This window comes from Piliocolobus tephrosceles, chromosome 6 (genome assembly GCF_002776525.5).
Source record: "Piliocolobus tephrosceles isolate RC106 chromosome 6, ASM277652v3, whole genome shotgun sequence".
NCBI classification, from domain to species: domain Eukaryota; kingdom Metazoa; phylum Chordata; class Mammalia; order Primates; family Cercopithecidae; genus Piliocolobus; species Piliocolobus tephrosceles.
The window spans coordinates 146700401-146724356 of NC_045439.1; the positions used below are offsets into that span (position 1 = coordinate 146700401).

At 54.1% G+C, this 23956-nt stretch overlaps 1 protein-coding gene across 2 annotated transcripts; it reads left to right on the plus strand.

The window, feature by feature from the left end:
- The first annotated feature begins 245 nt into the window (after nucleotides 1–245).
- Nucleotides 246–22713, plus strand: TYRO3 (TYRO3 protein tyrosine kinase). Of its 2 annotated transcripts, none has more exons than XM_023198392.3 (19): nucleotides 246–634; nucleotides 2339–2522; nucleotides 2752–2852; nucleotides 3757–3927; nucleotides 5378–5464; nucleotides 6219–6334; nucleotides 8496–8673; nucleotides 9341–9486; nucleotides 10006–10150; nucleotides 11458–11587; nucleotides 11671–11771; nucleotides 12040–12135; nucleotides 12473–12553; nucleotides 13031–13123; nucleotides 13853–13974; nucleotides 14411–14520; nucleotides 14709–14868; nucleotides 15080–15216; nucleotides 21261–22713. In XM_023198392.3, exons 1-19 carry the CDS (start codon nucleotides 511–513, stop codon nucleotides 21649–21651), a joined length of 2673 nt encoding a protein of 890 aa, XP_023054160.1. In that variant the 5' UTR covers nucleotides 246–510; the 3' UTR covers nucleotides 21652–22713. The 2 variants fall into 2 exon arrangements, with proteins under 2 accessions (XP_023054160.1, XP_023054159.1); XM_023198391.1 differs by lacking the exon at nucleotides 246–634 and adding an exon at nucleotides 1222–1546.
- The last annotated feature ends 1243 nt before the right edge of the window (nucleotides 22714–23956 follow it).

A 23956-nucleotide genomic window follows, 5' to 3' on the forward strand; every position in this document is an offset into this window, starting at 1 on the left:
TAGAAAAGATGCTGGAGCGCGTTTAGGGAAAGGAGGGGCATGGCCGGGGAGCCCATCCAGGAGGCCGAGCCGGATCCTCAGGTTCGGCCAGCAGGCGGCCGGGGCCGGGGTGCCGGCGGGGCCGCGGGCGTCTGCGGCGCTGGCCGGGGTTGCGCTCTGAGCCGGCCGCCGGGGCTCCGCGGGGGGGCGGTGCGGGCTCGGGCTGCGGGCGGGCCGGGAGGAGGCGGCGGCTCCGAGAAGAACATGAATCAGCGGCGGCGACGGCGGCGACGGCAGTGGAAGGAGCGCGGTGGCCCGGGAGCGGCCCCGGGGACCCCGCGCTGCTGACGGCGGCGACCGCGGCCGGAGGCGGGCGCGGGTCTCGGAGGCGGTCGCCTCAGCACCGCCCCACGGGCGGCCCCAGCCCCTCCCGCAGCCCTCCTCCCTCCAGCTCTCTACCCACCTCCTCCTCCCCGCCCTCCTCCCTCCTCGCTCGCGGGCCGGGCCCGGCATGGTGCGGCGTCGCCGCCGATGGCGCTGAGGCGGAGCATGGGGCGACCCGGGCTCCCGCCGCTGCTGCTGCCGCCGCCACCGCGGCTGGGGCTGTTGCTGGCGGCTCTGGCTTCTCTGCTGCTCCCGGAGTCCGCCGCCGCAGGTAGGGGCTGCCCCGGGAGGCGGCGGGAAGCTGGGGGCTGCGGAGGGGCGCGGCCGGGGGTCCGAGCCCGGGGCGGGTCTGGCGGGCCGGAGTCGGGGTGGGGGTCCGGAGCCGAAGGCCGAGGCTCGGGGCCGGGGCACGGCGCGCTGCAGAGTGCTCGCCGCCAGATCTCCGGCTGGGCCCCCACCCCCAACTTTCTGGCGCTCTGGGCTCTTCTGGCGGGTGGAAGAGAAGGGAGCGGGGTGTGGGCTGTGTGGTCAGCGGGGAGTGTTTGGGACTGCATTTTCCCGCCTGGATGTTCCCAGCTGTTAGCTCCCTTCTTCCCAGTACTGGGGACCCCAGTCTGTCTGCCCCGCACGCGAAGGTCTGCCTCTGAAGCCACACGGGCCGGGGCTGAGCACCCAAAAGCCACCCTGATACCATTTAGGTACAGAGGTGGTGAGGGTACCCAGTCACAAAAAACAAATGGGCACACTCGAGTTCCTGTGCCCTCAGAGCTTCCTGAAAGCACAACCTTGGAGAGGATGGGCTGGTGCCAGGTTGCTGGTCTTTGGGAGGGGTTAGTCTTGTGTTCCCACATAGCCACTGAGGCATTTGCTGGTGACAAGAGCGTTCCATGCAGCACGGTGCTCTCCAAGTTCCCACCCCGCACCTCGGGTACTGCTGGGCATATAGGGAGCGGGAGGCTGGCCCCCATCCTGTGACTAGTCCTGAGAGGGTGAAGGCAGCAGGGAAGAGCCACAGACCAGGACAGAGGCCACCCGCTGGCATCTTCTCTTGAGACAGCATTTCCTGCCATATCAGCCTCTCAGGGAAGGGAAGGGAAACGGGGTGATGAGTATTTAGAAGCCGAAAGGTGTGGACCTGATTCTCAGGGAGCCAACGACTTTGCCTAGAGTCACACACAGAAGGGTGAGAAGAAGCAGGGCTGGATTTCAGTTATGCGGATACCTGACCTGCCCCTCTCTCTGCTTAAAAACATGTCAGGAGGCCAGGAGAGGTGCCGGGGTGTGTGTGTGTGCGTGTGCACGCGCGTGTGCACGCGCCTCGCGCAAGTTCCAGAGAGTGGCCCAGGGGTCTTAGGCTCCCTGCTCAGGGCCCCAGCCCTCCCTTCTGCCTCCCACCTTCCTAGCACTCGCCCCTGCCCACATTCAGGTATTAATAGAGCGGATGACTGCCAGGAAGGCTGCCATGTGTTTGATCTGACGTGGTTTTGCAGCCATATGTTCTCCACTTCAGGGGAGCACCCCCTCCTTTCCTTCTTCAGCCCTGCTCCATTTGGTAAGGTTGGGTGCAGAGGGTGCTGGCAGAAATTCAGGGCCTGGGCTGACACCTTGGGTGGAGAGCTGGCAGCCTGTTGCACTAGTTGGGTGCAGCAGTCATTCCTAGAGCAGTGCCCGCCCCAGTAGGGTAACTCCCGTCATTTCAGCCCAGCCTGCCTTCCTTTTGCTTTCTGGACTCAGAAGGAGGACATGGGGAATAGGTCCTTAGAGCTGGAGGGAACTTGGAGAGCTTGGCATGCCCCCTCCCCTCACCCAGGTCCAGCGACCTTCCCTCCCACACTGTCCTACCTCTGCTTCCTTGACTTTGGCTGAGAAGGAGCTCTCTGTCTGACACAGAAGCTACCTTCTAGAAGAGAATGAGAACTGTTTACAGAGACAGAGTCCCTCTCAAGGCTGACACATGTTCCTTCCCACCCCTCAGGTCTGAAGCTTATGGGAGCCCCGGTGAAGCTGACAGTGTCTCAGGGGCAGCCGGTGAAGCTCAACTGCAGTGTGGAGGGGATGGAGGAGCCTGACATCCAGTGGGTGAAGGATGGGGCTGTGGTCCAGAACTTGGACCAGTTGTACATCCCAGTCAGCGAGCAGCACTGGATCGGCTTCCTCAGGTGCAGGCCTGTGGGGGAAGATGTGGGCTGCCAGCCAGGGGGCAGGCTATGCTCTTTCCTGGGGGATTGGGAGCTGGGGCCCTCTCCTGATGCCCAGAGGTCTGTGGATTTTTTATTTTGCTCCCTGTGGGACCTTCCAGAAGTGGGGGCAGGCTGAACTCATCAAGTTTGCCCAGCAGAGCTGCCCCCCTTGACCCTGGGAAGCAAGCCTGGTATCCTGTTTCCACAGCCTGAAGTCAGCAGAGCGCTCTGACGCTGGCCGGTACTGGTGCCAGGTGGAGGATGAGGGCGAAACCGAGATCTCCCAGCCAGTGTGGCTCACGGTAGAAGGTGAGGAGGCAGAGCCATATGGGCGTGTTGGCCTGGAGCACGTGCCGTCTGCTGGTGACTATACCTCTGCAGCGGAGAACTCAGTAGAAGCAGGGCTGCCCCACTGCTCTGTGGGGCCTTGTTGTCCAGGCTCTAGGCCCACTCCAGACATCAGAAGACCCTACCAGTTGGAGTTGGGTATCTGACAACCAAGGGACCAACTGGGACCCACAAACTGTGGGGTACAGTCTGTTTCCGTTGCTTGAGCAACAAGCTTCAAGCACCCATCTGGGACTGGACCCTGTTCTGCCAAGTGGCCTGGCCAGCAGGGGGAGGGGAGGAAGGCTCTGCAGCTGCGGGAGCTCAGAGCTGTTCAGCCCAGGAAAACAAAGTGACTAAGAAAGTAACAAAGGGCTCTGAATGGAAGCTGGGGCCTGGCAGCAGAACTCTGCTAAAGCTCCCACCCACTCCCCTGAGTTTTCTGCCCCTCCCCCAGCTCTCCACCCCCAGTCTCCTCTCACTGCAAGAAGAGCTGTCCAAATCTGCCATGCCTAAGGGGGCAGCATGGAAGATGTGTCTAAGGTGCCAGGCATGGTGGCATGCGCCTGTCGTCCCAGCTATCCTGGAGGCTAAGGCGAGAGGATCACTTGAGCCCCCAGGAGTTCCAGGCCAGCCTGGGCAACATAGAGGGACCTCCCGACCACCAATCTCAAAAAAAAAAAAAAAAAAAAAATTCCTAAGGAGCCTGAAAAAGAAGGGCACCGCCTACCTCTCAAGCTAGATGCCCGTTCTGCTGTTGACCTAATCATTAGGGGCCTGTGGGAACCTTCTGCGTGGAGGATTGCAGATGTAAACAGACTTGGGATTTGTACAGTAGGAAGCCAAGAGGTGGCAAGGCTCACTCCTCACTCCCCTTCTCTCCTAGGTGTGCCATTTTTCACAGTGGAGCCAAAAGATCTGGCAGTGCCACCAAATGCCCCTTTCCAACTGTCTTGCGAGGCTGTGGGTCCCCCTGAACCTGTTACCATTGTCTGGTGGAGAGGAACTACGAGGATCGGGGGACCCGCTCCCTCTCCATCTGTTTTAAATGTAACAGGTGAGCAGCCTCAGAAGGGGGCTTGGAGTGGAGAAGGAGCTGGGTCCTGGAGGGCACTGAAGCTGGCAGAGTTTCAGCCACTGAGCTTGTGGTCGTGAGTGTCTAGAGCAAGCCCCAGTGTCTGGGGACGTGAGCTGCACCATTACTAAGTTCATTAGTCAGGTGTGCTAGGCTGGCTGGGTGGGCTGATTAGTGGCGATCCTGCTGTGTGTGCTTAAGGAGGGTGTGGGGCCACCTTCTTTGGTTCACAGCAGTGCAGGCCATGCACAGCTGGCCCTCAGAGATGAATTGTATGAGACTAGGGGCACCCATCCCCCGCCCCTCCCAAGGGAAGGAGCCAGAAACCAGCCCACGCAGAGCTAGGGAGGAGTATCTGGCAGACACTGAGAAGACAAGACTCTCAGGCTGCAGAGAGGGGACAGGAGGGAGAGAGAAGGGGTAAGGGGAGGTTAGCACAAGGCCTCCTCCCCTAATGGCACTTTCCGGGAAACCTCCAGGCATTTTCCCAAACAACTGTGTCTGTCCATACGTCTGCACAGTCACACCTGCACACCCACCTGGGCCCCAAGTTTCTTGGGCACATACCCTCACATGCTTGTAAGACTTGCTTATTTGTGAAACAAAGTATACTGTTTCTGGTTGGGGCTTGAACTGGGCAAAAAAATGGGAGTCTGAGCTTGGTCTCATGTGCGGGAAGGTGCCAGGGAAATAAATGGGCGCTGAGCTGGGTTCCCCAGCAGTTTGAATCTTGAGAAGAGGTGGACTATGAGACCTCTGGAAGCAAGTGCAGGTCCTGTTCAGGAGGCGCTGAGTTGGAACAGATTAGAGAGAAGGCTGGGCTCACTTCCTTCCAGGTGTGCGTGGTTGGGACCCTCAGGCAGGCAGCCTGATAATAAGCACTCACTGAACTCCTACTCCACACCACACTGTGCTAGGCACCACAGGGGACAGCGGGAATACAAAGGAAATAGAAGCCAAGGAACTGAGTATAATTGGGGAGACAAGACACGTGCATAAAGAGCTGAGAACTATTGCAAGGCAGAGAGTCTGCAAATAACAACCCCGAGGGGGCACAGAGCAAACAGAAGGGCTCACTCTGGTATGCGCAATAAAAGAGTGACCAGAAAAGGGAGGCAACTTGTGCTGTGTGTGGGAGATGGGATGGAGGTGGGAGGGTGGTATAACGTTTCTTAAGGGCTTATTCGTGCACTTGACACACATGACCTGATTCCCACAATACTCCCATTTGAGAGATGAGAAAACAGAGCCCCTCCAGGCTCACCAGCCTCCAGTGTCCCTGTTCATTTCACCGTGCCTCACTGCCCAGCCCCTTCCTTTGGCAGGAGGGCTTGAAGGATGTTCTGACCAGAGCCTGGGTATTCCCCTTTCCCAATCACGCACTGAGTAGGGGTTGCTGCTTAGGGAACTGACTGAGGTTTTCTGGCCCCAGGGGTGACCCAGAGCACCATGTTTTCCTGTGAAGCTCACAACCTAAAAGGCCTGGCCTCTTCTCGCACAGCCACTGTTCACCTTCAAGGTAGGAGGGCTGGCAGGGAGGAAGGGTGGATGAGGCCAGGGGCATTCCCAGCGAGCTGTCCTGCAGTTAGAATTGTTCTGTGTTCCAGCTCCCCTTGTGGTCCTGCTGGGATCTAGGGAGCGAGGGGTTAATTGGCATAGCTCCCATTCCTAGTGGGAGCACCTGAGACCCTGCGTGGCTGAGATGAGAATAGAATCCTGACGTCACAGCAGATTTCCCATCACGAAGCAGAGTCCTTGGGAGGGAGGGAAGGAGGGAGGGAAGCAGCAGGAGATGGTCAAGGCCCATGCCCAGCCTTGTTTCTGCCCCTCCCTTTGAGGGGATGGGGGTGGGGAAAACAGCCTAGCACCGGATGGAGGAGACCCGAAGGGCTGGTGCACAGAGAGAGGGGGAGGGACAGGGTGTCTGCAGGAACCAGGCTGTGGCTGCAGGGGCAGCTGCCTGTCTCTCCCTTGTATCTCCCAAGCCTGAGGTGCCGCCCCCACATACCCTCTCATCTTATTCCTCAGTCACACAGGGCCTTCATTGCAGGGAGGCAACCTCTCTCCACAGCCCAGGCGCTCTCCCAGGTGTGAGCGGCTGTGCCCTACTGGTTGCTTATTTGTGTACTACTGTGATCCTGGGAGTGCTGAGTAGCTGTCTTTAGGTTGGGGATGCCCTGGACCCTCAGAGAGACTCAAGGCTTGACTCCCATGCCTCCTACTCCCTCCGTTCATATTCCTACTGGGCACTGATTCTGAGTCCCCGTCCACAGCACTGCCTGCAGCCCCCTTCAACGTCACCGTGACAAAGCTTTCCAGCAGCAACGCCAGTGTGGCCTGGATGCCAGGTGCTGATGGCCGAGCCCTGCTACAGTCCTGTACAGTTCAGGTAGGCTCTCTGGGCCGGGCCATGCTCCTTCTGGCTGCCTGGCCAGCACTTTATTGACAAGGGTGTCACACTCACTAGTCAGCTCCTAGGGGCTTGGTCTGTAGCTCTTTTCAGGTGCTGCTCCTTAGCAGGAAGAGCACAGGCCACTGTCTCTTATCATGGGGTGCTCTGGCAACTAAGTGACTGCAGATTGGCTCAAATTCATGCATTCTTCAGGTTGGAAAGCAGATCACTAGAACAGATTTGGGGTTCCTGGAAGGTTTTTCTTTCCTTCTTTTTTTGACACAGGGTCTCACTGTTGGCCAGGCTGGAGTGCAGTGGCGCCACGTCGGCTCACTGCAACCTCCACCTCCTGGGTTCAAGTGATTCTCCTGCCTCAGCCTCCCCAGTAGCTAGGATTACAGTCGTGTACCACCACTCCCAGCTATTTTTTTTTAGTAGAGACTAGTAGTTCACCATGTTAGCCAGGCTGATCTCAAACTCCTGACTTCATGCGATCTGCCTGCCTCAGCCTCTTAAATGCTGGTATTACAGACGTGAACCAGCACACCCAACTGAGTTTCTCTTACTTAGGTGAAAGCTCAAACCTTTGCTGATACTCACACTATCATGAGCCGCCTTACCCCCCAACCCCCATTCAAGCCAAAGAGAACAAGATGACCAGAAGGGGCCCTACACCTTGGAGAGTAGAAAAACTGGGTAGATGCTGAAAACAAGAGGCAATGCAGGCTTGCTCATTTTCATCCGTTTACTCAAAAGCCACTTAATGAGCACCTTTCAAAACTGTTCTGGGCAGTTTTCCTGGGCAGGAGGGGCCCCTGCTCTGGGCTCCACCATTTAGAGAACCCTACTGAGGTTGGGCTCAGTGGCTCATGCCTGTAATCCCAGCACTTTGGGAGGCGGAGGCTGGAGGATTGCTTGAGCCTGGGACTTCAAGACCAAACTGGGCAACATGGCAAAACCCTTTCTCTATGAAAAATACAAAAATTATCCAGGCACAGTGGCATACGCCTGTACCCCTAACTATTCAGGAGGCTAGAGTGGGAGGATGACTTGAGCCTGAGAAGTCAAGGCTGCGGTGAGCCGAGATCATGCCACTGTACTGAGTGACAGGGCAAGATCCTGTCTCTAAAAAAGAAAAAAAAAAAAAAAAGAGGATCCTACTCCGGCCCTCCTTTGGCCACACCCCTTTCCCCTGGGCAAAGAGCCTGCAGCGCCAAGAGGATATGCCCATCCAGATGGCAAGGACCCCCTCACTGCCACACTATACTCTAGATATTCAGGATCTCTTGCCCTGATGGTCCTGAGTCTGCTTCCGGGGTCTGTGTGGGCCTCTTCCCTGCTCCATCTTCCCAAGGATGGACCACAGTACGATATGAGCACCTCTAAGCCCAAGGGGCAGCCATTCGTGAGGGGGATGGGAATGAGCTTGGATATGCAGTCAGCATTGTCCACGCCTGTGCACATGAGGCCCCTCATGGTGCAGACCTTGGCTTCGGGCCAACTCTTCCAGTGCCGCCTCATTCTGACTCAGGACTCCAGGGATTTAGAGAATTACAAATGCAAACCTGATCTCCCAGGTTGTTTTGAAGGTTTATTGGTCAAAATATTAAGATAGAAACTATTTAATAGTTTGTTAGCTGATTTATAATGTTTAAATATGTAGACATATAGTACGTGGATCTCTTTGTACTCTTGCCCTGGGCCCCCAAAATGTAAGATGAGGGGCTGGTTCATAGTGCCCTAGGCTCTGAAGTCTCTGAGCTTCAGAAACTCGAACTTTGGAGTGGCATGTAAACAGGCACAGTAAGTGGTAAGTATACCCTAAGAGTTTCGCACCAAGTACAAAAGGATAAGAGGAGTTTTCTGGAGTGGTTGAGAAAGGCTTTCACCAAGAAAGTGATATTTGCGCTGAGTCTTGCAGGATGAGTAGGCCTTTGCTAGGAAGAGCAGGTCATTCCAAGTGAAAGGAACAGCATTCACAAAGGCATGACGGTGTGGAACCTGGTGTATTATTGGGGTGGGGGCGGATGGGAGGGCGTGGGTTGCAAGTGTTTGCTGATAGAGGAAGCATTCATTCAAGCACCCATAACTATACCCACTCCATCTTCCGTCTCGCACAGGATCTCCCCTACATCATTCGTTTTCTGCTTTTCTGTAGGTGACACAGGCCCCAGGGGGCTGGGAAGTCCTGGCTGTTGTGGTCCCTGTGCCCCCCTTTACCTGCCTGCTCCGGGACCTGGTGCCTGCCACCAACTACAGCCTCAGGGTGCGCTGTGCCAATGCCTTGGGGCCCTCTCCCTATGCTGACTGGGTGCCCTTTCAGACCAAGGGTCTAGGTAAGGGATGCATAGAGCAGAGGGGGTGGGCGGGGCTGGAGCCGGGAAGGGGGCCATGTTGGCTCAAGTTCTGAATGGTGCTGGTGGAGATGGAGGTTCAGGCGTCATTTGGCAAACATTTACTGCATATCACTACATACCACCTTGTAAATAGTTACTGTGGGTGGAACAGATAAACAAACTAGAAAAGATCGGATAATGTGGTTGATGAAGAGTGCCCCCGGATGGTTAAGGAACGCCCCCTAAAAAGGTCTGATTCGGGTCTGAAGGATAAAGAAGGAGTCATGTAAATATCTGGGGGAAAATCACTGCCGGAAGAAGGCACAGCAAGTGCAAAGACCCTATGACACGAACTTGCTTAGAGTTCTCTGGCAATTGCAGGGAGGCTGGCATAGCTGTGAGAAGGGAGTGGCGAGGGATGAGGCAGAGAGGCAGTAACCATGGTGATGAAGAGCAACACTGCCGAGCTGGGGTGCTGCCTGTCCTGCCCATTGCTTACCCCGCCCCCAGCACAGTGGGTGAGAGCAATCAGAGCTGGGAGGTGAACCCTTCCCCAGTCGTGCCTCTCAGAGCTGTTTAGTTCTTGGGAGTTGGTTCCAAAGGTCTGCATGGGATTATGATGACGGGAAGGGCAGGGGTCTTAGCAATCTTCTCTCTTTGGCTACAGCCCCAGCCAGCGCTCCCCAAAACCTCCATGCTATCCGCACAGATTCAGGCCTCATCTTGGAGTGGGAAGAAGTGATCCCTGAGGGCCCTTTGGAAGGCCCCCTGGGACCCTATAAACTGTCCTGGGTTCAAGACAATGGAACCCAGGTAAGAGAGACAGAACCCTTCCCTCTCTTCACCCTCCTGGAATATCAGCCCTCGGGGTTCTAAGGCCTTTCAGAATTTCAAAATGGTTGTCTTTGGTGGGCCTGGGTCTCCCGCTCTCCCAGGGAATCCTCTCCTCCTCACCCACCTCTGCAAACTCCACTTCTTAAAGGATTATGTTTCCTGTTAGGATTGCATCCTGTGTGCACTTTGTAAATAAAGCAGGAAGCACATTCCTGCTTGAGCTGGGGGAGGGCACAGATAAGGCTTTGTCCCCAGCTCAGTTTGCTCCCATCCCCCACCTGTGCATTCCGGGACTGAGCCTTGTTTGTGTTCTGGAGAGGCCCCTGCAGCCCGGAGCAGGAATGTGATTACTCCCAGACGGTTGTGTTCCCACAGTCCCTGAACCCACAGTGCCCCTATACTCCCATGTTCCCAGCTGGACCTTTTTCTGCCCTCAGGCCCCAGCTGGAGGCCTTCTCCTCAGGCTCACTATGGGGTGGGGGCTTTTCCTGGCTGCAGGATGAACTGACAGTGGAGGGGACCAGGGCCAATTTGACAGGCTGGGATCCCCAAAAGGACCTGATCGTACGTGTGTGCGTCTCCAATGCAGTTGGCTGTGGACCCTGGAGTCAGCCACTGGTGATCTCTTCTCATGACCATGCAGGTGAGGCTTGTAGGGGGAGAGGGGCAGAGGCTCAGGGGATCAAGGTTTTCCAGGGCAACCTAGACTGGTGGGAGGAGCATAGTAGCATCTCCCCTCCTAGCAGGCCCACAGACCAAGTGAAGAAGTTGAGGCCAGGGCTGGTATTTAAACTGTATCTTGACTGGGCATGGTGGCTCATTCCTGTAATCCCAGCATTTTGGGAGGTCGAAGGATCGCTTGAGGCCAGCAGTTTGAGACCAACTCTGGCAACACAGCAAGACTCTGTCTCTACAAAATAAATTTAAAAAAAGGATTAGCTTGGTGTGGTGGCATATACCTGTTAGGCCGAGCTACTCCAGAGACTGAGGCAGAAGGATTGCTTGAACCCAGGTGTTCGAGGCTGCAGTGAGCTATGATTGCACTACTGCACTCCAGCCTGTGCAACAGAGTGAGCCTGTTGTCTCTAAACAAATAGGGCCGGGCACGGTGGCTCACGCCTGTAATCCCAGCACTTTGGGAGGCTGAGGCGGGTGGATCATGAGGTCAGGAGATCGAGACCATCCTGGCTAACACGGTGAAACCCCGTCTCTACCAAAAATACAAAATAATTAGCCGGCATGGTGGCGGGCGCCTATAGTCCCACCTACTCGGGAGGCTGAGGCAGGAGAATGGTGTGAAGCTGAGAGGTGGAGCTTGCAGTGAGCTGAGATCGCATCACTGCACTCCAGCCTGGGCGACAGAGCAAGACTCTGTCTCAAAAAAAACAAAACAAAACAAAACAAATAAGGCCGGGAGTGGTGGTTCACACCTGTAATCCCACAACTTTGGGAGGCTGAGGTGGGAGGATTGCTTGAGTCCAGGAGTTCGAGACCACCCTGGGCAGCAAAGTGAGACTTTATCTCTACCAAAAACATTTGAAAATTAGCCAGGTGTGATGTTGCACACCTGTAGTCCCAGCTGCTTGGGAGGCTGAAGGGGAAGGATTGCTTGAGCCTGGAGGCTGAGGCTGCAGTGAGCTGTAACTGTGCCCCTGCACTCTGACCTGGGCCACAGAACAAGACTCTGTCTCAAACAAACTACATCTCATTCTCCTCTCTCTGCCCCAGAACTGGCATAGGAATCCATGGTCACACTCTAGGTCACAACAGCCAGGGCCTGTCTCTGACCAGGCAGGAAGGACTCTTGGGCCTTCCTCTGGAGCCCTCTCCCTCAGGACCCTTTATTGACCTAGAGGAGCCCCTTGACCCAGCTGGATGACCTCCTGGGAAAGTTCTGAAGGGACCCCATGGTGTCATCTTAGCTCATGCCACTGCGCCTCCCTCCCACAGGCCAGCAGGGCCCTCCTCACAGCCGCACATCCTGGGTACCTGTGGTCCTTGGTGTGCTAACGGCCCTGGTTACGGCTGCTGCCCTGGCCCTCATCCTGCTTCGAAAGAGACGGAAAGAGACGCGTTTTGGGTAAGGGGATGGGGATGTGGAGGGAGAGGCAGGTGGTGATGAAAGACCTTGGAGCTGATCCCAAATCCTGGGTTTTCCTTTAGGCAAGCCTTTGACAGTGTCATGGCCCGGGGAGAGCCAGCCATTCACTTCCGGGCAGCCCGGTCCTTCAATCGAGAAAGGCCCGAGCGCATCGAGGCCACATGTGAGTGGTGGGCGATCGTGGGAAGGACAAATGGGTTGTCATGTGCCCCTATCTGCATTATTTTACCAAATTATTAATTCAACTGATATGTGTGAACATCAGTGAGCCCCAGGCACGCAGACCTGCCTGTGTGAAGTTCACCACCCCAGCCGTGGGAGACCTAAGCTCATCTCTATGCTCTGGGGGCAGAGTCTGGGGTATAAAAAGCAGGCTGGGCTTTGGCTCAGGAATCAGAGATCCCTCTTTCCCACAAACCCTTTCCCAACAGTGGACAGCTTGGGCATCAGTGATGAACTAAAGGAAAAACTGGAGGATGTGCTCATCCCAGAGCAGCAGTTCACCCTGGGCCGGATGTTGGGCAAAGGTATGTGGGGCTGTGTGGGGATGGGCATGGCTGGTTTGCTGTAGCTGGAGGTGTTTGGTCACCCCTGTCACTTTGAGGTTGTGGGTTTAGGTTGGCTCCTGTAAACAAGATAGCTTGTAGACTCCTGAGTGTGGGATTTTGGGGGGAATGGCATTGGCTGGGGACAGGGAGGGCTGAGGAGCTGCTCCTAGCATGCTCTTGCTTTGGCTGCTGGCAAGGGTACCTTCTCCAGTGGCCCCAGAGTCTGCTGACTGTGTCCCCATGGAGGGTCACTTGGGAGGGAAGATGGCAGGGAGCAGAGAGCCAAGGAGACTCCCTCACTTGGACTGGTTCCTAGGAGAGTTTGGTTCAGTGCGGGAGGCCCAGCTGAAGCAGGAGGATGGCTCCTTTGTGAAAGTGGCTGTGAAGATGCTGAAAGGTGAGTGGGGGATAGTTGTGGCCTGAGGGCATCATTTGGAAGGGTAAGAGGGGTGACTGACCCTGAAGCAGGCTCTGCTTAGCCCCTAGATTTTCCAAGAAGAGCTGGGCAACACTAACTGGGATGCTGTCTTTACGGCATGAATAATTCACAAGCATAAACCCAAACACACTTATTCATGCCCAGCCATTGCTGTCTGCCATCGGCAGTGACTGTCCTCTGAGTCCTCTCTTGGGTGATTACAGCTGTGGTTGGTTGACCTGCTGGGCTCCCAAACCAAAAGGAAGGGAAGGCATTAGTAAGTAGAGAAGTTGCTGCATAGCACCATTCCTTGGGGGTTTCTCCTGCTCGTGGCTGGGCTGTTTCCTGGGCTTGCTGGGAAGCCTAGGACATCTGAAGGACAAGACCTAGGAAGCCTGGATCAAAGCTAGGGACACATCTTGTTTTATTCCCTCCTTCCCCATCCCTTTCTCCTAGCTGACATCATTGCCTCAAGCGACATTGAAGAGTTCCTCAGGGAAGCCGCTTGCATGAAGGAGTTTGACCATCCACACGTGGCCAAACTTGTTGGTGAGCCCCTTTTTGGGGGAGGCAGACAGAGAATAGGGCTAAAAATATGCTCTACCAACATGAGAGGGCAGCCTGTAGGAGAGACGTTTGGACTCATCTGGTAAGTAAATAGATGGCAAAACAGCAAGGAGGGTCCTGGCAGAAATCTGAGGTGAGGAGTGCCAAAGGTCCGCACATGAAGACTGTGTGGCTGGGTGCGGTGGCTCATGCCTATAACCCCAGCACTTTGGGAGGCTGAGGTGGAAGAATTGCTTGAGGCCAGGGGTTTGAGACTAGCCTGGGCAGTATAGCAACAACCCACCTCTATGAAAACAAAAAACAATACACACACATGTACAAAAATTAGCTAGGTGTGGTGGTATGCACCTTTGTCCATCTACGTGGGAGGCTGAGGTGCGAGGATCATTTGAGCCCAGAGCGTTGAGGCTGCAGTGAGCTGTGATTGCGCCATTGCACTCCAGCATAGATGACAGAGCAAGATACTGTTTCAGAAAATACAAAAACTGCTTGTGTGGACAGAGAAGGAAAGGAAGGGGACAGAAGATGCTCCAGGGATATGGGAACAACCAGAGTCCCTCCTGGGTAGTCCCCAGACCAGTGTGGAGCCGATGAAAAAATAAACAGCAGATCCAGAGCTAGAGATGGGACCCAGCAGGTGGGGACTTATGCAGACACCTGAACTGCCCCTTGACCCTTCTATGCTCAGCTCCTGACTCTCCCTTGTCCCAGGGGTGAGCCTCCGGAGCAGGGCTAAAGGCCGACTCCCCATCCCCATGGTCATCTTGCCTTTCATGAAGCATGGGGACCTGCACGCCTTCCTGCTCGCCTCCCGGATTGGGGAGAACCCCTTTGTGAGTACCTGGTGTGGGGATGGCCAGGGGGAAACGGGTGGGAACACAGGGCCTGGAAAGGCATAGAGACCCTGGCAGAGAGGGGCTTGCTGGGTAGGGCTGATGGAGCTGGGTGGTAGTAGGAGGGGTCTGAGTCTGAATCCTTTTAATCTAGCAGGCTTTCTTTTCTCTCACAAAACCCTGCTGAGAAATGTAGGCTGGGCAAGGACGCTTTCTAGGGGCAGGGACTTGTGGAGCCCCCGGGTGGGAGTCTTGGCTTCCAGGCTTCCTCTTAGGCTAGCTGAAGCTTCCTTGTCTTGGGAAGGCCCCTCCATCCCTTTTCTTCCTTCCAGTGATTCTGGGGACAGCCTTCAGGCTTTCTGGCCAGGGACCCCCATCCATCCTGCCCCAGCTGGGTGGGCAGGTTAAGCCTGAGCTTGGCCTGTCTGTCCGCTAGAACCTACCCCTCCAGACCCTGATCCGGTTCATGGTGGACATTGCCTGCGGCATGGAGTACCTGAGCTCTCGGAACTTCATCCACCGAGACCTGGCCGCTCGGAATTGCATGTACGAATTCTGGAGGACTCGAGGGTGGGAGACAGCAGCAGGTGCCAAGAGGAGCTAGCTAATGGTCGGCTCCTGCCTGGGACAGTATCTGCTATGCATGGGGGTAGCTTGGGAGCAAAGATGTCCTGGCTCTTGTAAGGCTGTAAGCATGGCAGAAGGCTGACTCCCTCCCTCAACGCTCCTTGTAGGCTGGCAGAGGACATGACAGTGTGTGTGGCTGACTTCGGACTCTCCCGAAAGATCTATAGTGGGGACTACTATCGTCAAGGCTGTGCCTCCAAATTGCCTGTCAAGTGGCTGGCCCTGGAGAGCCTGGCTGACAACCTGTATACTGTGCACAGTGACGTGGTGAGCAGGGTGGCCCGTGAAGCTTGGTGGGGACTAGTGTGAGAACAGACCTTTGGGATCCTTAAGGGCCTAGCCAAGTCTGCTTTCTGGGGTTTGGTTGCCTGATGATGAGGCCCTGAGCTCCAGGCTGTGCTTGTCCCAGAGCCATGGCTCTCTGCCTGACTCAGGACACCTAGTGACAGCTTCTCCCCCAACCTCAATTCTGTCCCAGTGGGCGTTCGGGGTGACCATGTGGGAGATCATGACACGTGGGCAGACGCCATACGCTGGCATCGAAAACGCTGAGATTTACAACTACCTCATTGGCGGGAACCGCCTGAAACAGCCTCCAGAGTGTATGGAGGACGTGTGAGTATCCCGGGAAGGGGGCTCTGGAAGGAAAGGGGAATCTGGAGTTTTGGCTGGTAGCTGCCACCACAGCTGCTGGCCCAGTGGGAACTAAGAGCCTCAACTGGACCTTTGTTTTTTTATAGAAACATCCTTGTAGTTGGAAGACTGCACTCCACCTCATACTCACTGTTCATCTACCACCTCCTTGTTTTCTTTCTTTTCCCCCTTCCCATCCCAGATTTCTTGCTTTAGCCTTTGTCTCTCAGTCTCTTTTCTCCTTGCCCAGTCTCTTTTGTAGGGAGAACCAGGAACCCCAAGAGCAGAACAGAAGGCACAGTGCTGAGTAACTGTGTGGGAGGGTTCCCTGCCATCTGCCCACCCATAATTCCTTTTTTTTTTTAAATTTTTTATTTATTTTATTTTATTTGTTCTACCCCAGTGAATACAACCTTTGCCCTAGAGACCCCAGCTAGTCTAAGAAAACTTCCGAGGCTGAGCTCTCTTGGGAAGCTAAGATAAAGAACTGAGGTCCTGGGAATAAGGGAACTGCTTCCTCTTCTTTCTGCAAGTCCAAAGCCCTCGGGACCGGGCAGGCAATGATACCACCTACTTCGCTGGAGTGATAACAAACCCCTGTGACAAGATAATGGGAAGTGTCACTGACATTAGCTGGGCTTTTAGGCATTCTTTCAGGTAATCTTTCTCTGACCTTATGAGGAAAAGACTATTATTTATCCCCACTTTGTAGACGAGAAAATAGGATTAGAGAGATTAAGTAACATGGCCAACGTCACAGAGCTATTAAGTGAATGAATTGGAATTTGAACCTAGATCCCTGTGGTTTTAGAGTATGTACTCTTAACTCTTTTTTTTTTTTTTTGAGATGGAGTCTTGCTGTGTCTCCTGGGCTGGAGTGCAGTGGCCGGATCTCAGCTCACTGCAAGCTCCGCCTCCCAGGTTTTACGCCATTCTCCTGCCTCAGCCTCCCGAGTAGCTGGGACTACAGGCGCCCGCCACCTTGCCCGGCTAGTTTTTTGTATTTTTAGTAGAGACGGGGTTTCACCGTGTTAGCCAGGATGGTCTCGATCTCCTGACCTCATGATCCGCCCGTCTCAGCCTCCCAAAGTGCTGGGATTACAGGCTTGAGCCACCGCACCCGGCCTACTTTAACTCTTTATGACAGCAATTGTGATTTGTCTGTTCTAGTCTTATACTCCCACTCCATCCAAGCCAAGGGCTCCCTAGGCCTTCAGACAACATTTTGTGAGTATTTTTCGTTTTGTTTTTGAGACAGGGTCTCGCTCTGTCACCCAGGCTGGAGTGCAGTGGCGTAATCTCTGCTTACTGTAGCCTCAACCTCCTGGGCTCAAGTGATCCTCCCTCCCCAGCCTTCCAAGTAGCTGGGACTACAGACATGTGCCACCAAACCTGGCTAATTTTTGTATTTTTGTAGACAGGGTTCTGCCATATTTGTCAGGCTGGTCTTGAGCTCCTGGGCTCAAGGTATCCACCTGCTTTGGCCTCCCAAAATGCTGGGATTACAGGTGTGAGTCACCAAACCCAGCCCAGAGGAACTTTCATGAGCCCCAGTGGGAGTGGGAGCCACTGTGACCAGATTAAAGAATCTGCTCCATTTCTTGCTCTGGGATTGGACTTCCAGAGGGCCGAGGTCATGGACAGGCACAGGAAGGCTCAGCCTCATGGTGGGATCCTTCCCTTTGACAGTGGGTTTGAAGTGCCCTGAACCCAGGCTGTGGGTGACTGACTCACCTGCACCTCAGAGGGAAATCTCGAGTACACAAGCCAGGCCCTGGCCCTCCTGTTCATTCAGCAGAACTTAGGGTATGGCAAGGGGCAAGAAGCTCGCGTCCCTCTGTGGATGCAGCCTGCCTCAGTTCTGATCTGGAGCTGTAGAAGCTCTGATGGGCAGTGGTGACCAGACCCCAGTGCAGCCTCCTCCCTAGCTGGAGCTGGTGCTGTCATGCTGTCAATGGAGAGTGGGCGGGCACTGGCCTCACCCAGGCAGCCTGGTGGACAGGCGCCAGTTGGCTCCTAGCACAGCCTTGAGAATGTATCCCATTCTGGCCATGTACCCGAGGCCCCAGACCATTCCCGTTCCCACGATCTGCTCAGTGTCTGGCATGATTACTGCCATTATTGGGGGCCCCTGCTGGGTGTGCTGGTGTGTGAGGCAGTACTTGGGGCTCTTGTCGTGGGCATAGGCAAGAGAGTCAGGCATTTGCTTTCACTGGACTTGGTCTCAGTCTCTTCCCATTAGCTTTTTTGGTTTGTTATTTTTCCACCTCGGCCTGAGGCATTCCTTGGGCACCCTGAGTGATAGGCTTCAGGGAATTTATAAGGTTCCTGAAGTTGTATGTAAAAAAGCCTTCCTGGCCTGCATGGTGGTTCACGCCTGCAATCCCAGCACTTTGGGAGGCCGAGGCGGGTGGATCACCTGAGGTCGGGAGTTCGAGACCAGCCTGACCAACATAGAGAAACTCTACCTCTATTAAAAATACAAAATTAGCTGGGCATGGTGGCATGTGTCTGTAATGCCAGCTACTCTGGAAGCTGGGGCAGGAGAATTGCTTGAACCCGGGAGGCAGAGGTTCCGGTGAGCTGAGATCATGCCATTGCACTCCAGCCTGGGCAACAAGAGCAAAACTCCATCTCGAACAAAACAAAACAAAACATTCCCATTGGGAAGAGAGCTGGAAGCTTTTTCCAGATACTCAAAGGTTATATATGAACAGTGAGGACTTTTTTTTTGAGACGGAGTTTTGCTCTGTCGCGCAGGCTGGAGTGCAATGGCGCGATCTTGGCTCACAACAGCCTCCACCTCCTGGGTCCAAGCAATTCTCCTGCCTCAGCCTCCAGAGTAGCTGGGATTACAGGCATGTGCCACCCTGCCCGGCTAATTTTGTATTTTTAGTAGAGATGGGATTTCTCCATATTGGTCATGCTGGTCTCGAACTTCTGACCTCAGGTGATCCACCCACCTCGGCCTCCCAAAGGGCTGGGATTACAGGTGTGCGCCACCACGCTCAGCCAATTTTTGTATTTTTTAGTAGAGATGAGATTTCACCATGTTCGCCAGGCTGGTCTGGAACTCCTGACCTCAAGTGATCCGCCCGCTTCGCCTCCTAAAGTGCTGGGATTACAGGCATGAGCCACTGCACCTGGCGGATTTTTACTTTTTTTTTTAATAAGAGAAAGGGTCTCGCTCTGAGAGCCAGGCTGGAGTGCAGTAGTGCAATCACAGCTCACTGTAGCCTCAAACCCCTGGGTTCAAGAGATCTTCTGCCCAGTCTCCATAGTAGCTGGGATTACAGGTACTTACCACCATACCTTGCTTATTAATTATTATTTTTTTAATAGAGACATGGTCTTGCTGTGTTGCCCAGACTGGTCTTGAAATCCTGGGGTCAAGGGATCCTTCAGTCTCAGCCTCCTGAGTAGCTGGGACTACAGGTGCATACCACTGTGTCCGGCTGTACAGTGAGGATTTACTGAGTAGGTACTGCCCACTCAGCATAGGAGGGACTTTGGAGCCAACCCCCCTAGCTTCTAATCACAGCTCTGTCACTTTCCACGTGTGTGACTTTAGTCACGGTTCTTTTTTTTCTTTTGAGACGGAGTCTCGGTCTGTGGCCCAGGCTGGAGTGCAGTGGCCGGATCTCAGCTCGCTGCAAGCTCTGCCTCCCGGGTTCACGCCATTCTCCTGCCTCAGCCTCCTGAGTAGCTGGGACTACAGGCACCCGCCACCTCACCCGGCTAGTTTTTTGTATTTTTTAGTAGAGATGGAGTTTCACTGGGTTAGCCAGGATGGTCTCGATCTCCTGACCTCGTGATCCACCCGTCTCGGCCTCCCAAAGTGCTGGGATTACAGGCGTGAGCCACCGCGCCCGGCCTAGTCACAGTTCTTAACCCTTTGTGCATGTTTCCACATTTGTAAATGTGGAAATGATCTCTCTCTGATCATTGCTTTCATAGGGTTGTTGTGAGGATTGAATAATAAGCCAGGATGTGCCTGTAATCCCAGCTACTCAGGAAGCTGTAGTGGGAGGATCACTTGAGGCCAGGAGTTTGAGACCAGCCTGAACAACACAGCAAGACCCCATCTCTACAAATATATTATTTATTTACTTATTTAATTTGTTTGTTTATTTTGAGACGGAATTTCATTCTTGTTGCCCAAGCTGGAGTACAATGGTGTGATCTCAGCTCACTGCAACCTCTGCCTCCCGGGTTCAAGTGATTCTCCTGCTCAGCCTCCTGAGTAGCTGGGATTACAGGCATGTGCCACCATGCTGGGCTAATTTTTTTTGCATTTTTAGTAGAGACGGGGTTTCTCCATGTTAGTCAGGCTGGGTTCGAACTCCTGACTTCAGGTGATCTGCCCACCTTGGCCTCCCAAAGTGTTGAGATTACAGGCGTGAGCCACTGCACCTGGCCACAGTGTATTTTTTAAATGGCCCAGTGTGGCCGGGCGCTGTGGCTCACGCCTGTAATCCCAGCACTTTGGGAGGCCAAGGCAGGTGGATCACGAGGTCAGGAGATCGAGACCAGCCTGGCTAACATGGTGAAACCCTGTCTCTACTAAAAATACAAAAATTAGCCTAGTGTGGTGGCGGGCACCTGTAGTCCCAGCTACTGGGGAGTCTGAGGCAGGAGAATCAGTTGAACCCTGGAGGCGGAGGTTTCAGTGAGCCGAGATCATAACACTGCACTCTAACCTGGGCAACAGAGCAAGACTCCCTCTCAAAAAAAAGAAAAAAATGGCCCAGTGCAGTGGTTCATGCCTATAACCCCAGCACTTTGGGAGGCTAAGGTGGGAGGATTTATTTTTTGAGATGGAGTCTCCCTCTGTCACCCAGGCTGGAGTGCAGTGGCATGATCTCAGCTCACTGCAATCTCCACCTCCCGGGTTCAAGCAATTCTCCTGCCTCAGCCTCCCAAGTAGCTGGGATTACAGGCACATGCCACCACACCAAGCTAATTTTTGTATTTTTAGTAGAGTCGGGGTTTTGCCACGTTGGCCAGGCTGGTCTAGAACTCCTGACCTCAGGTGATCCATCCGCCTCGACCTCCCAAAGTACTGGGATTATAGGTATGAGCCACTGTGTCCAGTCTATTTATTGATTGATTGATTGATTTTTTATTTTTTATTTATTTTTTTTGAGACGGAGTCTCGCTCTGTCACCCAGGCTGGAGTGCAGTGGCACGATCTCTGCTCACTGCAAGCTCCGCCTCCCAGGTTCATGCCATTCTCCTGCCTCAGCCTCCCATGTAGGTGGGACTACAGGCTTCCGCCACCATGCCCAGCTAATTTCTTTTATTTTTAGTAGAGATGGGGTTTCCCCATGTTGGCCAGGATGGTCTCCATCTCCTGACCTAGTGATCCACCCATCTCGGCCTCCCAAAGTGCTGGGATTACAGGTGTGAGCCACCACGCCCGGCCTATTTATTTATTTTTGAGGCAGAGTCTTGCTCTGTTGCCCAGGCTGGAGTGCAGTGGTGGGATCATGGCACATACAGCATCAACCTCCTGGCTCGGACGATCCTCCACCTCAACTTCCCAAGTAGCTGGGACCACAGACATCTGAAATCACGTCTGCAAACTTTTTTATTTTTTGTAGAGATGGGGTCTTTCTATGTTGCCCAGTTTGGTTTTTTTTTTTTTTTTGAGACAAGGTCTCACTCTGTCACCCAGGCTGGAGTGCAGTGGTGTCAGCATGGCTCACTGCAGCCTTGACCTCCTGGGCTCAAGTGATCCCACTTCAGCCTTCCGAGTAGCTGGGACTACAGGCGTGTCTACCAAGCCTGGCTAATTTTTATATTATTATAGAGATGGGGTTTTGCCATATTGCCCAGGCTGATCTCGAACTCCTGGGCTCAAATACTACCTCCCTTCACCCTCCCAAAGTGTTGAGATTACAGATGTGAGCCGCTGTGCCCCACTAGGGAATAACATTTTTTAAATCCCTAGTGCCATATGATGAAGGGGCCCCTGCTTTTGAGGGAAGGACTCCTGCCTTCTCTCACGCTTCTCTCCACCCCAGGTATGATCTCATGTACCAGTGCTGGAGTGCTGACCCCAAGCAGCGCCCAAGCTTTACTTGTCTGCGAATGGAACTGGAGAACATCTTGGGCCAGCTGTCTGTGCTATCCGCCAGCCAAGACCCCTTATACATCAACATCGAGAGAGTCGAGGAGCCCACCGTGGGAGGCAGTCTGGAGCTGCGTGGCAGGGATCAGCCCTACAGTGGGGCTGGGGATGGCAGTGACATGGGGGCAGTGGGTGGCACGCCCAGTGACTATCGGTACATCCTCACACCCGGAGGGCTGGCTGAGCAGCCAGGGCAGGCAGAGCACCAGCCAGAGAGTCCTCTCAGTGAGACACAGAGGCTTTTGCTGCTGCAGCAAGGGCTACTGCCACACAGTAGCTGTTAGCCCACAGGCAGAGGGCATCGGGGCCGTTTGGCCGGCTCTACTGGCCACTGTGCTGGCTGACTAAGCCCCGTCTGACCCCAGCCCAGACAGCAAGGTGTGGAGGCTCCTGTGGTAGTCCTCCCAAGCTGTGCTGGGAAGCCCGGACTCACCAAATCACCCAATCCCAGTTCTTCCTGCAACCACTCTGTGGCCAGCCTGGCATCAGTTTAGGCCTTGGCTTGATGGAAGTGGGCCGGTCCTGGTTGTCTGAACCCAGGCAGCTGGCAGGAGTGGGGTGGTTATGTTTCCATGGTTACCATGGGTGTGGATGGCAGTGGGGGGAGGGCAGGTCCAGCCCTATGGGCCTTACCCTCCTGCTGAGCTGCCCCTGCTGCTTAAGTGCATGCGTTCAACTGCCTCCAGCCTGGTGGCCCAGCTATTACCACACTTGGGGTTTAAATACCCAGGTTTGCCCCTCCAAGTCACAAAGAGATGTCCTTGTAATATTCCCTTTTAGGTGAGGGTTGGTAAGGGGTTGGTATCTCAGGTCTGAATCTTCACCATCTTTTTGATTCCACACCCTGCCTTGGCCAGGAGAAGTTGAGGGGAGCATGCTTCCCTGCAGCTGACCGGGTCACACAAAGGCATGCTGCAGTACCCAGGCTATCAGGTGCCCTTCTTCCAAAGGCAGCGTGCCGAGCCGGCAAGAGGAAGGGATGCTGTGAGGCTTGCCCAGGAGCGAGTGAGGGCAGAGAGGAGTTCAGGAACCCCTCTTCACACCCACAATCTGAGCACACTACCAAATCTCAGAATATCCTAAGACTAACAAAGGCAGCTGTGTCTGAGCCCAACCCTTCTAAACAGTGACCTTTAGTGCCAACTTCCCCTCTAACTGGACAGCCTCTTCTGTCCCAAGTCTCCAGAGAGAAATCAGGCCTGATGAGGGGGAGTTCCTGGAACCTGGACCACAGCCTTGGTGGGGGAGCCTCTGGAATGCATGGGGCGGGTCCTAGCTGTTAGGGACATTTCCAAGCTGTTGGTTGCTGTTTAAAACAGAAATAAAATTGAAGACTAAAGACCTAAGGTTTTGTCTCTTTTTTTTTTCTTTTTTTTTTGAGACAGTCTCACTGTGTTGCCCAGGCTGGAGTACATGGCGTGATCTTGGCTCACTGCAACCTCCGCTTCCTGGGTTCAAGTGATTCTTGTGCCTGAGTAGCTGGGATTATAGAGTCGCACTACCATACCCAGGTAATTTTTGTATTTTTAGTAGAGATGGGGTTTCGCCATGTTGGCCAGTGTGGTCTCAAACTCATGGCTTCAAGTGATCTGGCTGTGTTGGCCTCCCAGAGTGCTGATTACAGGCCTGAGCCACCACACCTGGCCCCAGCTTTGTCTCTTAAATGTTTACTTTTTTTGAGATCACAAAGATGAAACATTTTTACATAGAGAAAAGTCTGGAAAGACATATGCCAAAATGTTAACAGCTGTTATCTTTAAATGATGGGATTAAGGTGACTTTCTTGTTTGTGCTTTCCAAGTTTTCTGCATTGAGCACAAAATGCTTTTATAATTAGATACAGGACCCCAGTGAATTTTTTTTTTCTTCTTTTTTTTTTTTTGAGACGGAGCCTGTCGCCCAGGCTGGAGTGCAGTGGCCGGATCTCAGCTCACTGCAAGCTCCGCCTCCCGGGTTTACGCCATTCTCCTGCCTCAGCCTCCCGAGTAGCTGGGACTACAGGCGCCCGCCACCTTGCCTGGCAATTTTTTTGTATTTTTTAGTAGAGACGGGGTTTCACCGGGTTAGCCAGGATGGTCTCGATCTCCTGACCTTGTGATCCGCCCGTCTAGGCCTCCCAAAGTGCTGGGATTCCCAGTGAATTTTATTATACTGAAGATAATACAGAGTCACTGTGGGCAGTTAAAAACATACAAAAAATCGGCTGGGCGTGGTGGCTCACGCCTGTAATCCCAGCACTTTGGGAGGCCTGGGTGGGCGGATCACGAGGTCAGGAGTTCAAGACCAGCCTGGCCAACATGGTGACACCCTGTCTCTCCTAAAAATACAAAAATTAGCTGGGCATGGTGACGTGTGTCTATAATCCCAGCTACTCAGGAGGCTGAGGCAGGAGAATTGCTTGAACTCAGGAGGCGGAGGTTGCAGTGAGCTGATGTTAGGGCAGCCTAGGTGACAGCAAGACTCTGTCTCAATATATAAAAAATAAAAATTCAAAAAATAATAAAAGTTGCCAGTTACCTATACTACCACCACCTAGAGATAATCACCATTGATCTTTTGAAAATGCAAATACTGAGCTTGGCACAGTGG

Bases quoted from the DNA above. Each gene is read 5' to 3' on its own strand.
- TYRO3 (XM_023198392.3), top strand. From the start codon at position 511: ATGGCGCTGAGGCGGAGCATGGGGCGACCCGGGCTCCCGCCGCTGCTG. The intron at 11,588-11,670 runs GTAAGGGGATGG...GTTTTCCTTTAG, and splicing joins CGGAAAGAGACGCGTTTTGG to GCAAGCCTTTGACAGTGTCA. The intron at 11,772-12,039 runs GTGAGTGGTGGG...CTTTCCCAACAG, and splicing joins CGAGCGCATCGAGGCCACAT to TGGACAGCTTGGGCATCAGT.